At 39.5% G+C, this 14,821-nt stretch overlaps 1 protein-coding gene across 8 annotated transcripts in view; it reads right to left on the minus strand.

The window, feature by feature from the left end:
• The window catches only part of dcc (DCC netrin 1 receptor), a 388,720-nt gene that overhangs the window by 121,058 nt on the left and 252,841 nt on the right, over nt 1-14,821 (minus strand). For all 8 annotated transcript variants that reach the window (XR_013079191.1, XM_076757427.1, XM_076757429.1 and 5 more), the window contains exons 19-22: nt 9,714-9,821; nt 8,591-8,785; nt 8,443-8,475; nt 2,669-2,734 (exon numbers count right to left, since the gene is read on the minus strand). Coding sequence is in view for 7 of the 8 variants with exons in the window: in XM_076757427.1 (XP_076613542.1) it covers nt 2,669-2,734; nt 8,443-8,475; nt 8,591-8,785; nt 9,714-9,821 (402 nt within the window). In the remaining variant the exon portion in view is untranslated. The remainder of the gene's footprint in view (nt 1-2,668; nt 2,735-8,442; nt 8,476-8,590; nt 8,786-9,713; nt 9,822-14,821) is intronic.

Raw genomic sequence — 14,821 nt, forward strand, 5'->3', positions numbered from 1 at the left:
ATTAGGCAACTTCTGTTGTAATTTGGCGCTATATAAATAAAATTGAATTGAAATGAACGGATTTTTGATTTTTCGAATGCTCATTAAATTCTGAAAAACATAATCAGAAATGTGACTGTTGACTCTCTTGAAAAGAGAGTGTTTCCCTTGTTTTTAACCTCTGTGAGTAACCTGTGTGGGAAGCAGTGTGGAAGGCAGATCTCTCGTGTGTGTAATGACCTTTAAGTTCATGCTACAGGGAGTGAGTTACAATAATCAGTGTAAAAGTGTCCAGATAACCTCAGGTTGCATCCTAAAAGTGTTAGAAGGCCATATGTTCACTGTTGGCAGAGGGAGTAAAATTCCTGTTAAAGAATGCCACGAAAACATGTTGCCACTGTCCTTCACCAGATGTCTCTGCTCAAGTTACTAGCTGCACTCTCCACTCTGGCTACGTGCCAGGTTAAAGTCTACAACAACTATATAGTCATATGAGAGTGAAGCACTCTCATTCTGTGTGTGTGTGTGTGCGTGCATGTGAGAGGATGGTTCCTAGTGAATATCGAATACTATTTCTGCTTTAAATGCCCATCCTATCAATAATACTGAAACTACTGTTAAAAGTAAAATGAAAGTTTAGGTGACTAATTTTACATTTTAACGTATCATAGTCATAACTGTAAGTGTCTTCCCTCATTAAAGAAAAACTATTACTCCACCTCCACAGAGAGGGCAGAGAGCTCACAGTGTGTCTCAGTGGAGGACATTTGAGCAGTGTGTGTGTGTGTGTGTGTCTGACACTTCTGTCAGTGTTGTGGCTGCTGCTGCTGTAGGCAATCATAAATCTGTCCTCTGACCTCCATCCTCCTCTGGCTTTATGGTGGGTCGGCAAGGGCAAAGCCTCATTCATCAGCTCCACTGTATTTCATCTCTAACACTGTGTCATCCTTTATGTCACAGAGCTTCCTCTCACTTGAAAAAATATCTACAGAGAAGATTTTCTTTTTTGGATTACTATCATATCCCGTCAGTGTTACTCAAAGAAAACAATACAACAGGGACAGGAAAAGACTATTTATATATAAAAGACATTTATCCATTTCACCTGGTGCTATTTCTAAATTTCTAAATTGTATATTTCAACTGTGCAATAACACTATTTATTGTCCATATTGGCAAATGTATTTTTATTGTGCATATACATAGACCTAGTATTTCCCAAGTGAAATAGTATATCTCAAGTGCAATACAATACATGTCATGTCAGTAGTTAGTTTTTTCATAAAACTACTAGCAACAGTACTTTTTTATGGCAGTAGGATTCTTTGGTATTTACTTTTTTTTTTAATCTGTACAAATGTACATATACAAAGTTGTTTTTCTATTTTGTATCTTGTATACTTCTTTATTTTTATTTTGACCTCTTTATGCCACTGTGCTTGCTTTTTGTAACTTGCTGGCTGTAACAACTAAATTTCTCCGGTGTGGGATAAATAAAGTCCTATCGTATCTTATCTTATTAAATTACATATATATCACATATCAAGTGTATGTGAAGGGTCATGTAATATGTGTTTTCAGGTGTGTTGTGTCTGGATGGAGTTTATTGCTGATAATGTGTTAAAATGTTTGTATGGACAGACGTTTTTCACATTAGTGTTAGTGTGGATGTAGTCTTGGTTTGCTCAGAATGAAAAGTTGAGTAGGACGTCAGCGTTATGGAACCGGTCCAGTCTTTTGTTGATTTTGATCTCAAGGTACGTGTATGAGGCCACCTTCTCCACTTTTGGATTTCTTTTGGGAAAAACTGCATTCCAAGTCATGTGGTTGAGGTCAAATTTATCAATTTATCAATATCTATTGGATTTGATTGAAATCTCTCTCTCTCTAGTACTCTTAAAGGATGAATGTATCTCAATATGGAAACATAAATTATAGTTAAAAGAAAAATAATAAAAACTAATAATTGCTAAAAATATATATATAAATATGAAAAGTGAAATGTATAATAAGAAATCATTAACATCTTCATAGCTAAGTTTCATAGTCTTAGTTGTATTGTTTTATTAAAAACTGGAAGCTTCATCTGGGACTGTCCTTATTATCAATAATATCATTGTTGTTTTTATCATTATATCAAAATTTGCACACTAAATATTCCACCACACTCTTTTAATCTTGTTCCACAGTAAAGATTATAATTTTCTCGACTTTGTAAAAGGACTGATTGATGGTGAGATAGTGGATCTAATTAATTTTTCTTGCCGGCGGCGATGCAACAACAAACAGGAAGCAACACTGACGGACTGTAAATCAGTGAGCAGCAACTCCTCATCAGGACGCACTCAGTCATTAAAGTAAGTTTAGACGTGACCAGAGTATCACAAACACATATACACACACATTGATACACACAGACACACACACACACACACACACACAAAAACAAACACATATACACACACATTGACACACACAGACACACACACACACAAACAATCAGCTCCCAAGAGAGTCTCATTACACTATCAAGTCCAATAATAAACCCAAATCTTATTCTACTTTCTAACAGTGAGATTCAGTCAAGCAGAAGAGTGTGTGCGTGTGTGTGTGTGTGCGTGCGTGCGTGCGTGCGTGCGCATGTGTGTGTGCACGCGCGCACGTGCATGTCAGTGTGCAAGTGTGTTACCATTGACACTGCTCCTGTCAATGATGTTGGTGTCAGACAGCCAGTAGGTGTGGTCTCCACCCCGACCTGGAGGACCAAAAACAATGACATCATGAAGGAACATAAAAGGAAAGAGAATATAGCAGATGTGAAGAAGGAAGCAGAGTCATTTTGCAGGTGGAATAGAGGGATCAGACAGAGAGATTGGTTCCTTGTTATGAAATAACTTTCTTTGTTAAGATGGTACACACACACAGACTGTACATGTTATATGGGTAGTTCTCTCCTGAGAGTGCATTTTGTCTAAATCTTCATGTTATAACCACCTGCCAGGATACTAACACTTCACTGGGTATATGGAATGAATTCCCATTGTAAGGACTTTCAGCAGTCTGCACCATCAACAAAAGACAACAAAAGATAACAAGCCTGAATTACCAACAACTTTCTTTGGAGCATTTCACAACTTTCCCGGTCTTTTGTTGGCCTCGTCCCAACTTGTTTGAAACATGTCATTGGCATTAAATTCAGAATAAGCATATATTTACAAAAATCAATTAAGATGATTTTGTAAAACAGAAATAAATAATAAATATGTTGTCTTTGTACTGTTTTCAATTGAGTATATGTCAAAAAAGATGAGCAAATATAACATTCTGTTTTGTGTTTTAGTGTCCCAACTTTTTTGGAATTGGTTGTCGTCTGGTTACATCTGATTTTTTTCAATGGTCTAAATTGGTCTGGTGTTGTGTCTATTGACAGCTGTTTCCCCTCGTTAGAGAAAAAGTCAACCAATCAAAGGATTGTAGGGGAGATTGAGAATGGGGGTGTCATCTTTCCTAGCTACCTCGCTAACCAGTTACATCTAATAAAAAACGGTGATAAACAGGGACTTAAGCCACCAGCAGTATATCATCATCAAACAAGTCACCCAACTCCACACTTGGCAGCACTTTGATATTATGACCATGAAAATGGATAACCCCTGCCTAAGTTCTGTAATTAGACACTGTTGACACAGTCACTACCTGAAGGAAGCAATTCACTGTTTACCCAGTCTGTTACCTCAGACAGAGGTTTTGATTTCATTTGATCTCACTGCATTGTCATAATATTATTGTCTTGCATTCCACGTACAACAAAACATATGCTACAAACATTTAGAACATCAGACATGACAAATAAGTGACTGCAGTGTATTCAATTTAATTAATTGTTCAGATTTTCAAAACCTCTACACTATTGCTCCCATTAGGAAACTGTATCAAAAGACCTCCATTTTTTAAATCCAGAAACGAAACATAATTGTCCCACATTTTAAAGGTAAAAACTTAAAAACTTTGTCTTCATCACAACAACCATCATTCAGCAGAAACCAGCTTGATTAAAGCTGGATTTTAAAATCTTTCTGAAAATACACACAGACACATATACATGCACGCACAGACAAAGGTTTCTTGTCAGTCTGTCTTTTTCTGTGCATTAAACAGTGAGTGTATATCTGTGTGTGAGTGTGTGTTTATAGTACAAGGTATACAGTTACAGGACTGAACATCAATTTTCTCTCCTCCCCTGACAACACTCTTGATATATATGGGGAGGGACTGCAGGGTGTACATGTGCACATACCACAAACACAGACACATGCACATCTACATGTGTCAGTGACAAACAGCACCATTTAACACCCTCACTCAGCAGTCTCTCTGGGTCAGTGCCCCAACACCTGAATCCCTTCACTGCACTGAAAATTCCCAGAATACCTTTGAAAAATGCAATGAGCAACTTGGACAAAGAACATCTGGGTGTCATATCTATCTTATATATTCGATTTACCTATATACTTGGAATCTGTCTGACCTCAAATTCAGTGATGTGGATTCCTGATCCCAGAACAGGGCCCAGTACATCAAACCTTGCCTCATTCATCAAAGCGAACATTTTTCCAGCTAAAATGATCATCTCAATTCTCTTCCAGCTAACCTGATTCTTTGAACATAGTTATGTGACTTTGTTTATGGATCATGGAAGTTTTCTTGAATAGCGGTGAGCTTTTATTTTCAAATAATAGAAAGTTCATACATCATGACAAATCCTATTGAAAGTGACATACTTAACATATCTATCGTGATAAAAAGTATCAGAAACAGATATTCTGTTGGCTAAAAGTATTAGAAAAAAAACACAAAACAGCTAAACTAATGGATACGCTTAAAGTTATAGATAAATGCTTGAAGTAGATAGCAAAAAATATTAATAACAGATCAAAATACTGTAGATTGCTTTAAGTGATGAAATAACAGTTGGAATCGCTAGTGGATAATGGAAAAATGGCAGTTTATACCACTTCAAGTGGTACCAGTGCAAATGCAGCTGTCTATGACAGTATGACAGTTTGACAGTCCCAATAAACAGGTACTTTAGTTCATCTGATAGGGCTGTGGTGGCACATTAGAGAAAAAGATTGCAAACCATTGTTGGAGGGGAATACGAGGTACTACCTTTGTTGCTACAAGCCATTTGACCCTTGAATATCTAGGTTTATGTTAGTATTAGGTATTAGACAAATGCGATTGGTCTGCAAGTTTCTTAGATTGCTAAACCAGTGCCAGTACCAGTGCAATTTATCGGTTATAGGTCCAGACATGGATAGGATAGCATTTGCATTTGGATCCAGACCCTGGTCCACCAAGTAGTGACCTCAGGAGGGATTTTGTCTGCACTTAATCATTACAAGAAATCTCTTCTTCATCTCGCGCTCACTTTCCTTTTATTTCTCTCAGAAGGAAGATTATTTTTGCGATGCAGTTAACAATTTACTTTGCTTCAGTTTATTGAGTCTGGGTTGTTTGCATAAAGTGATTAATTAAGAAGTAAATGGAGAAACCTCCTGTTTTCATATTTTTTTCTCTGTCTCCCTCTCATGTTCGTTGGTCAATGCGTGGTCAATCCTCTGTTCTACTATTGCTCAACCTATCAGCTGCCTTTGACACGGTTAACCACCAAATCCTCCTCTCCTCACTCACTGAGCTTGGTTTCTCAGGATCTGCTCTCCACTGGTTTGAGTCTTACCTCTCAGGGAGATTCTCTGCAGTATCCTGGAGGGGAGAAGTGTCTAAATCCCACTGCTTGTCCACAGGGGTACCTCAGGGTCCATGCTTGGACCCCTTCTTTTTTCAATATACACCACTGCACTTGATGTGGTCATCCGCTCACATGGCTTCTCATACCATTCATATGCTGACGATACCCAGCTCCTCCTTTCATCCCCACCAGACGACCCCACAGTCTCGGCACGGATATCGACATGCCTCGCCGATATCTTGGCATGGATCAAAGAGTGACATCTTCAGCTTAACCTGTCAAAGACTGAGCTCCTTGTCATCCTGGCTGGTCCCTCTATACAACAACAGATCAATATCCAGCTTGACTCAGCTCTGCTCACAAAATCTGCCAGAAATTTGGGTGTCATGATTGATGACCAACTAACTTTTAAAAAGCATGTGACCTCTGTCGCTCGGTCATGCCCATTTGCCCTGTACAACACCAGGAGGACCAGATCCTACCTGTCTGAGTGTGCAACACAACTCCTAGTACAAGCGTTGGTACTATCACGCCTCGACCACTGTACTTCCTTACTGGCAGGGCTCCCAGCATGCTTGTTAAAACCTGTGCAGATGATACAGAATGCGGTGGCTCGCCTGGTTTTTAACCAGCCCAAACGAGCGCATGTTCCTCCATTGTCCATATCCCTCCACTGGCTCCTAGTTGCTGCCCGCATCAAGTATAAGTCCTTGTAGGCGAGCCTACAAAATTACCACCAAAACTGCTCCGACCTGCCTAAACTCCCTCATTCAGGTTTATGCTCCCTCCCGCTTACTACACTCTGCCCAGGAACGGCGCCTGGTGTTGCCAGGTCAAAAGGCCCCAAGTCTCAAACTAGACTCTTTTCTTTTGTGAGTTACAAAACTCCATTCATTCTGCAGAGTCCCTCTTGATCTTTAGAAAAAGACTAGAGACCAAGCTCTTTACTGAACACCTTCTTTCTTAAAAAAAAAAAAAAAAAACAACTCTCTGTTCTCTCTGTGCACTCTATGCATTACTTCGTAGCACTGTCTCGTAGCACCAATGTCCAGTTGGACCAGAAAGTAGCCTTAGGGCAGTTACTCTTGTTGTTCTCTCCCGTCTAGAACCTTGCTTTTGATGTATGAAAATCTCATATGTATGTCGGTTTGGATAAAAGAGTCTGCCAAATGACAAATTGTAATGTACTGTTGGAATTTCCCCTCGTGGGACTAATAAAGGACTATTGAATTGAATTTTAATTGTTATTTCTCAAGACTGATTTCAGCAAACCATACAGGCTCATCCCACTTTTCATCTCTACTCCCCATATATCCTCTTTCCTTCCTTTTTAATCTCTTTCAAATAACTTTCCTGTTTCCTCCCTTCTACTCTTCTTTTCTCTACTCTTTTCCTCTCATCTTCCTTCCCATCATCCTTTATTCCTATATTGACAGTAGTTGAGAAATTAGATTAAAAAGGAACAAATAATGAATAAGTTCAGCGTTTGCTTAATTAAGATGTTGTCATATCTGTAACACTTTAAGAAATATTCAATTTTTTGGAGAAAAATTAGTTAATGGGATTTGCAGAAAATGCAAAACAAAAAAAAATAGTGAAAATGTCACATTCAAATATATATGATTACGAGTAACCATGATACTAGTAATAGCGTAATTTGCCTCATTACTATCCTTTTATTCTTAAAAGTGCCTTGCCATCCCATGAGATCACGTTGTCTCTAGCTTTCTGTAAAAGAGTAAGATCTTTTTGGCTTATGCAGGCAGCTATTACATCGCTCTCATCAAAGCTACCAGACTCCATTGACAAAAACAGTAATTTTACCTTGTAGCTCATCAGAAACCACACTTCATGCAAACTCGACAAAAATTAAAACAAAACTCACCAAAACTGTCTTGGTTAGTCTTTCCTCTGTACCAATAATCACCAACTGCTAATGGTGATTTAAAACAAATATCATACAACATATCATATTGAACATGTTGTATGAATATTACAACATGTATATACAATGTTATAATGTATAATTATAATATAATAGAATTTTCTAACATGTACCATAACATGAATACAACACGCTGTATTGAATGTTATATAACAATATATATGATATATGTGATGCAATTCAAAGACTTATCTGGTTGTGTTAAGAAACTTACTTTCTGATGATATAGCAATTATGGCTGGTATGGCTTTGTAATTTAAAATCCTCCTCCTTACTTTCAAAGCCACTACTTTCCTTTTTGATAAATCTTATAGTTAGTGCTGGCTCACGCTTGACTTGGTCCAGCCCTTAGTTATGCTGCTGTAGGATTAGATAGTCGGGGGACTTCCAGTGATACCCCAAGCTCCTCTGTTCTTAGCTCCCTTTCCACCGGCACGCTTTCATTGTCCTTCCAAGGCATGTTTCTAAATTAGCTTCTCCCCAAGAGTCTTTGTGCTTTGTCATCTCGCATGTTCCCATGGATATTAACTGAACCTGGATTGTGGATAATAGCTGTGTCTCCTGCCATGGCCCTGCCTGACATCTACTGCAACCGCTACCACAATTAGTTATACTTCCATTATAATTACATCCATTTTGATGTATTATGTACTGTTATCAATACCTACATACATATCACACACATAAATATATCATATGCATATGTATATACTAGTTTCTCTCTCTCTCTCTCTCTCTCGCTCTCTCTCTAGGAAAAAAAGCTTACCTTGATCATTGGCCATTTTGTCTGGATGTTCCACTGAAAGCAACAGAGAGAGAGTCAGCAAACATATATAAAACAAAGGAATACACTGACAGAGGTCTTGATCTTCTGTCTCACACACAGAGACACACACACACACACACACACAGACCTTTGGCAGTCCTGAAGTGGACAGACTCAGAAAGTGGGCCGACTCCTTTGGTGTTCTTGGCCTGAATCCTGAAATAATAAACCGTGTCGAGGTTCAGATCCACAACTTGATGGGTCAGCCGGTCACCACTAATCGCCTCCATCATCCAGTCATCTATTGGCATGTTTTTATCCAGTGTGTAGTACAGGATGTAACCTGTCAGACCAGAAGTTATAAGCTTACTGAGAGTTAAAATAAAAGGTAATATTTATAAGTGCTGCATAGATCTTCGGACAGAAGGATATTAAATTTATAGCAATTAATAGTAGCATGTTCCTATGCAGACATAGATGTTAAATTTACGCACTTCATATGAATTTCTATTGTAATATACGACAAGTAGACATGATAAGTATGTGTCGAACATGTAGTCAAACATTAACATAAACATATATACATACAGTTTTATTACAGGATAAGGACAGGCAAAGGATGTAAGGTGTGGGACATGCAATTTAAGAAAACAATATATATATATTTTTGGGGGCTTTTTAGCCTTTATGACAGTGACCGCTGAAGGCATGACAGGAAATGGGGCAGAGAGAGAGGGGAAGACAAGCAGCAAATGAGCCGCAGGCGGGAGTCAAACCTGCGGCCACTGCAGAGGACCGGCAGCCTCAATACATGGGGTACATACCCTACCAGCTCAGCTATAGGGGCGCCCCTAAGAACACATTTTTAAGGAATTTGATCATTTGTTTTTACATCTTATGCTGCTGTTATCTCTGGAGGGAACATTTGAGTTGTCTTCCAGGGCGCTGCTGGAGCAGCAGAGCTCATTAAAACAGAGGGACTTACAGCCAGGTCGACTGCCCGGAGGAAGAGAAAGAACAATGGAAGAAAGTGTGTGTGCTTGAATACACAGAGCAACAACTGAATTCTTACACTCTTTAACAGTATGTTGATCTTAACTTTTGATCTATTTTCAGAGATTTTACAGACAAAATGTGGATCTATTCACTGAAAATAATCAGGAAACTATTACCACTGATCAATAGTGTGTGTACCATAATTGAACAGTGTATACCTTGAATGAGTAGAGTGGCAAACCTTTAGTGATTGGAGTGTTTTGTTGAACCCTCACCTGTGATTCGTCCATTAGCCTCTGTTGGCGGTTGCCAGCTGATTAAAATGGCACGGGGTCGTCCCTCGCGACTGATCACAGTCAAATCTTTGGGGGCAGAGCTAGGAGCTGTCAATTATGTTTAGGAAGAAATAAAAGGAGAAAAAAAACATGTCAGCACTGGTGGGATGAGGTGATGGTGCAGTTAGCTTGATTTTTTGTATATCAGTTGATGATGGTTGCAGTTATCTCTTTCTCTCTCTGTGTTTACTTGTCTCTCCTATCTGTGAGAACGCTATGTTGCCCCTTCTGTGCTTGTGTGGCTTGTCCTTTTTCCAGGGGCCTGTTTCACAAAGGAGGTTCAACAAACTCCGAGTCTAATCCTGAACCCTGAGTTGATCTAGCCTGAGATAGGAAACTCCGAGTTTCCGGTTTCAGAACAGGTGATTTGAGTTAGTTCAATCAACTCAGAGTAGGTTAACTCAGAGTTAAGCGCGTGCACCACGACTATAAAAAGCCAACATCAATGGAGCCCCGATTCAACGAGTCACCATGGCGACGGGGAAGAGGAGGGCTGCGTTTTTTACCCCACTGGAACTCGAAATCTTAATGTGCTCATATGGCGAATTTGAGCAAGTTTTAAAAAAAAGTGTAACACCGCTGCAGCTGCAAAAGAGAGGGAGGCGGCGTGGGAGAACATTGCTGCTCTGGTCAATGCGTAAATTTAAATGTAGTCCTTTGTGATCACAATAATATTACAGGGGAAAACTGCTTGAATGGTAGCTCATTAATTTATTTCATGTAGGTGCAATCCCGCGAAGGAGAAGCGCACTTGGTAGCAGCTCAAGATGAAACATAAAAACATTGTTCAAACAGGTAAGACACGGCATAATTTAATGGGGGTACCTCATTTTGATCATGTGTTACATTTTAAAGTAAATATTAAGTGGCTGTTTGACTGTGCAGTTGTTTTATCACCAACATAATGCTGCGCAAACAAACGCAGTGCAACACACAATATCTGCTGGGATGTGAGAGCATGACTCCGGCTGGTAATGTTGCAAATGTAAAGACGGATTAGGTTGTGTATGTAGATGATGGCCTGTGACGTGAAACGGTACCGTTCAAAAAGATAATTGTCTGGAAATGCCAGAACATCTATGCGCGGTCTGATAACCATCTCCCGACGAATATTTAATTCCTTGCGCAGTAATGCTGCACCTTCATCCACGGGATCGTTGTCAAAAGGGCATGCCATGTTAGTGAAAAAAGTGCCTACTGACTGATTTTTTTTTTTAAATAACAGACGGCAAAACTATGTTATCCCAAAACTCGCCTGCTGACGAATGAATGAGGAAATCAAATACCGTGTGTGGCTGACAGAGGGCGGAGACAGAGAGAAACTCGAGGTTCATTGAGAAAAACCTGGTCCCGACCAGGTTAGGTTCATAGAGTCTGTTACTATGGTAACTGACCGAGAGCTTAAGTTACCGCTCTCTGTGAAACAGGCTAGAGTTACCCCTCTTTCTCTGGTTTGAGTTACCTCCCTTTGTGAAACGGAAAACTCAGAGTTTCCTTCATTTCAGGCTTAACAAACTCGGAGTTTTCACTAAACCTGCTTTGTGAAACGGGCCCCTGGTGACACCCAAAGCTGTTCATCATCCTCCTGAATCCCTACTTATATTTTTGTCATCAAAATTCATTGTGATTCTTTTGTTGATCGAATCTGTTCATGACAGATTGCATGTCTCTCCATCTAGCCCTTGGCAGAAAAGCCAATGTTTAAAAATATGTTAAATATTCCTACTTTTAAGCTTCAGTTCAGTTGGATATAAATGGTAGACTCATATTCAAGTACATATTGTATGTCTGCCACTGGAGTCTGTGACAGGGACAGGGAATGCCCACTGCATGTTATTATAATTTATGATTAAGCTCCTGCTGATGTGCTGTTAGCTTTGCATGATTAGCATAAATTGTAACTTAAACAGCGACCTCCCCAGGTGAGTTCTACTTGTAAAGTGCATGATTTTCTTTCTCAGTCAGACAATCTTGTGTGTCTCTCTTCTCCAAGACACCTATTGTTTTTGTTTTTTGTTGTTGTTGTTGTTGTTGTTGTTGTTGTTATTTTTTTTAATTTTACGTGTACAATAGCATTTTACCTGATGTTCCAGTGATCTGCTCTCTCTGAACTTGAGAAATTATGCAGAAGGTAATTTCTGTCACCTTTTTGGAACTGCCCTGTTTTATTGCTCTTGCTCCTGACCCGCTCCTGTCCCGCTCCTGTTACCACTCTGCCTCAATACCAGAACTCCAGGCGCAGCCTCAGCCAGGGCGCTGTTGGCTGTTCCCGAATCCCAGTTCAAGACCAAAAGTGACCAGGCTTTTGCAGTTAAGGTCCCTCAGCTCTGAAAATCCCCACCTCAGAATCTGAGGCTTGCAGAATCAGCGACATATTTTAAATCACTTCTCAAAACCTACTTTACAAAAAAACAAACAAAAAAAAACAACTTTTATTTGTAACATAACATGATAACTGCAAACATGTCTTATCTGTTTTATTACAAGTATTAATCTGTATTGTTGTTTATTTGTCTAGTCTTGATTTAATTTTTTAGAGCACTTTGTAGCTCTCTATTGAAAACCGCTGTACAAAGAAAGTTTATTATTACAATGAAACTTAGGTCCCCTATCCTTAATGAAGTAATACATTTTAAAGCAAACATAACTAACCTTAATTAGTACTTATTTCAACCTACACCATGATCTTTCCCTTGTGTTTGTGCCTAAACAAAAACTTAACCATAGTATTATCAGATGACTTTTTCCCAGCAGTGATGTAGTGATGGGCACGCCAGTTCTTTTAGATGTACTGAATCACTAGAATCAGTTCACTAGAAAGATTCGTTCAAAAGATTCACTCACTGAATCACCGAATCATTCAGTGCTTGGCAGGAGGAGCCTGCGACTCCTGAACTGATATACGGCTGAACGGTTCAAGTTTCAGTTCGGTTCACAGCTTCCAGGACCGGGAGATGAGAGTGTTGTGACTGTGTTGCTTTGACAAACACATTTGTAAATATAAAACTATATATAACTATATTATAAATCATGATGTTTTAAGTGTCCTATCCTATGGTATGCTATTTAACTGGTCTACTCGGCAAATTGGGCTCAGTGAGTGATCGTTCACTGAACGTATACCCCACAGTACATTCAGTGAAGGATTCATACTGAATATGCACCGTTCCCTCGCAAATTGTCGCAATGAGATGATCAGACAGTCACGCGTTTTCTCAAACTGCGGGTTTTATACACTATTTGTTACATGCTGTGTCCTACTGTACTGTTGTTGTGGTGGCAAATTTAGCAGAGTTTAAAAAAAAGTTAGTTTTCTCCGAGGTACACTTGAACACAACACACCCCTGTCTCCCTCCGTCGCTCCTCATTACTGCCAGCATAACGTTTTAAGTTTGTTTATCTGGAAACTAAATCTGGGGAACAACGGTCGCCATGAAAGTGTATCCCTCAGAGGAAAATGATTCAGGAGAGTGTAGTTCACTGAGTGATTCATATGGCAAGCCGTTCCTGCCAGAAATACGCCACATTCAGTCGCGTTTCAACTTCATTACGGCGTAAAAAACGGCGTAAAATCGGAAAATGAAGTTGAAACGTGACTGAATGTGGCGTATTTCTGGCAGGAACGGCTTGCCATGGATTCATGCGTCGGTGACGCGGCGCAGTCGGCGCGCGCGGTCCCTCCCTCAAGTGATTCATTCGTTTCTCAGTTCAGTTGAACTGTCAGCAGCGCCGCCTGCTGACAGTTCACTTTCTCAGTTCACTTTCTCAGTTCAGTTGAACTGTCAAGTGATTCGTTCGTTTCTCAGTTCAGTTTAACTGTCAGCAGCGCCGCCTTTTTCTTTTAAGTGAACGTACTGAACTGAATCAGCTGATCTGCTGATCAGCAGGCGGCGCTGCTGACAGTTCAACTGAACTGAGAAACGAACGAATCACTTGAGGAAGTGATTCAGTTCAGTACGTTCACTAAAAAGATTCGTTCTTTTGAACGAAACGTTCGCGAACGAGACAACACTACAGTGATGTGCTACAGTTTTGGAAGGCACTGACAATGGTATCCTACACCAGATCACAAAAACAATGATGATGTGTCATTCTGCATGGCCGTTACAAATTACTTATTTTGTCATTTAATTTGGCTGGTTGGTAGTTTAGATTATCAGCTCCCTGGAGAATACTGAAAACAAAACTTGTCAAAAGACTAAATAAATTATTGTCCAGTGAAATAGCCCAGCTAGATGTGCAATATTATAAAGTCTTACTGGGGCTTTAGTTAAAACCCACTGGTACTCCACTGACTACTCACGAAAAGCTTTAAATTTCTCAAGATGAGGTCAATAGGGTCAAGAGGTGATAACCCTCTTACTCCAAACTAAAACTGTTCCACACCACACATCCTCATACCTAAATGACTGAACAGCTTGATTGCCAGTGAATCCCAAAAGGACACATATGTCCATTCCCAAAATGACATATATGACCAATGGAGAGTACCAACCCACATTTATCATACTGGGCCTTCGTCATCACGTGGTTAACGTTGTGAAATGGTTGGTTTACTTAGGTTTAGGCACCAAAACTAGATGTTTAACTGTGAAATGAACTACTTGGTAAGGTTTAGAAAAAGATCATGCTTTAGGTAAAAATAATTAGATTACTGTTATATACATGACCTAACTTAAGTATGCTATATATGTTAAAATAAATCCACATTGACTATCGGTTTCACATGGAACAGGAACAGAGGTGTCCTGGGTAAAAGTCCTGTGTTTGTTTGACCTATTCACCCCATTTCCTCCATATATGTACTTTTTTGCTCTTTATACTACCTCACATGACTTTCTCCTTTGCTCCCGTCATAATTACTAGAGGTTGCTACCTAACAATAAATGGTAATGTGGGTTGTAATAGCCTATTTGCACAGACACGTATATGGCCATTTTTTTTCTGGTGAAGATGGGCTGGTTCCACAAAATCTTGCGAATGTGGTACTTCTAGTGTTCAGTCACATGATCTCTCAATTAGCTTGCTAACTTACCAATCATCACAGG

Source organism: Chaetodon auriga, chromosome 19, assembly GCF_051107435.1.
Source record: "Chaetodon auriga isolate fChaAug3 chromosome 19, fChaAug3.hap1, whole genome shotgun sequence".
NCBI classification, from domain to species: Eukaryota; Metazoa; Chordata; class Actinopteri; order Chaetodontiformes; family Chaetodontidae; genus Chaetodon; species Chaetodon auriga.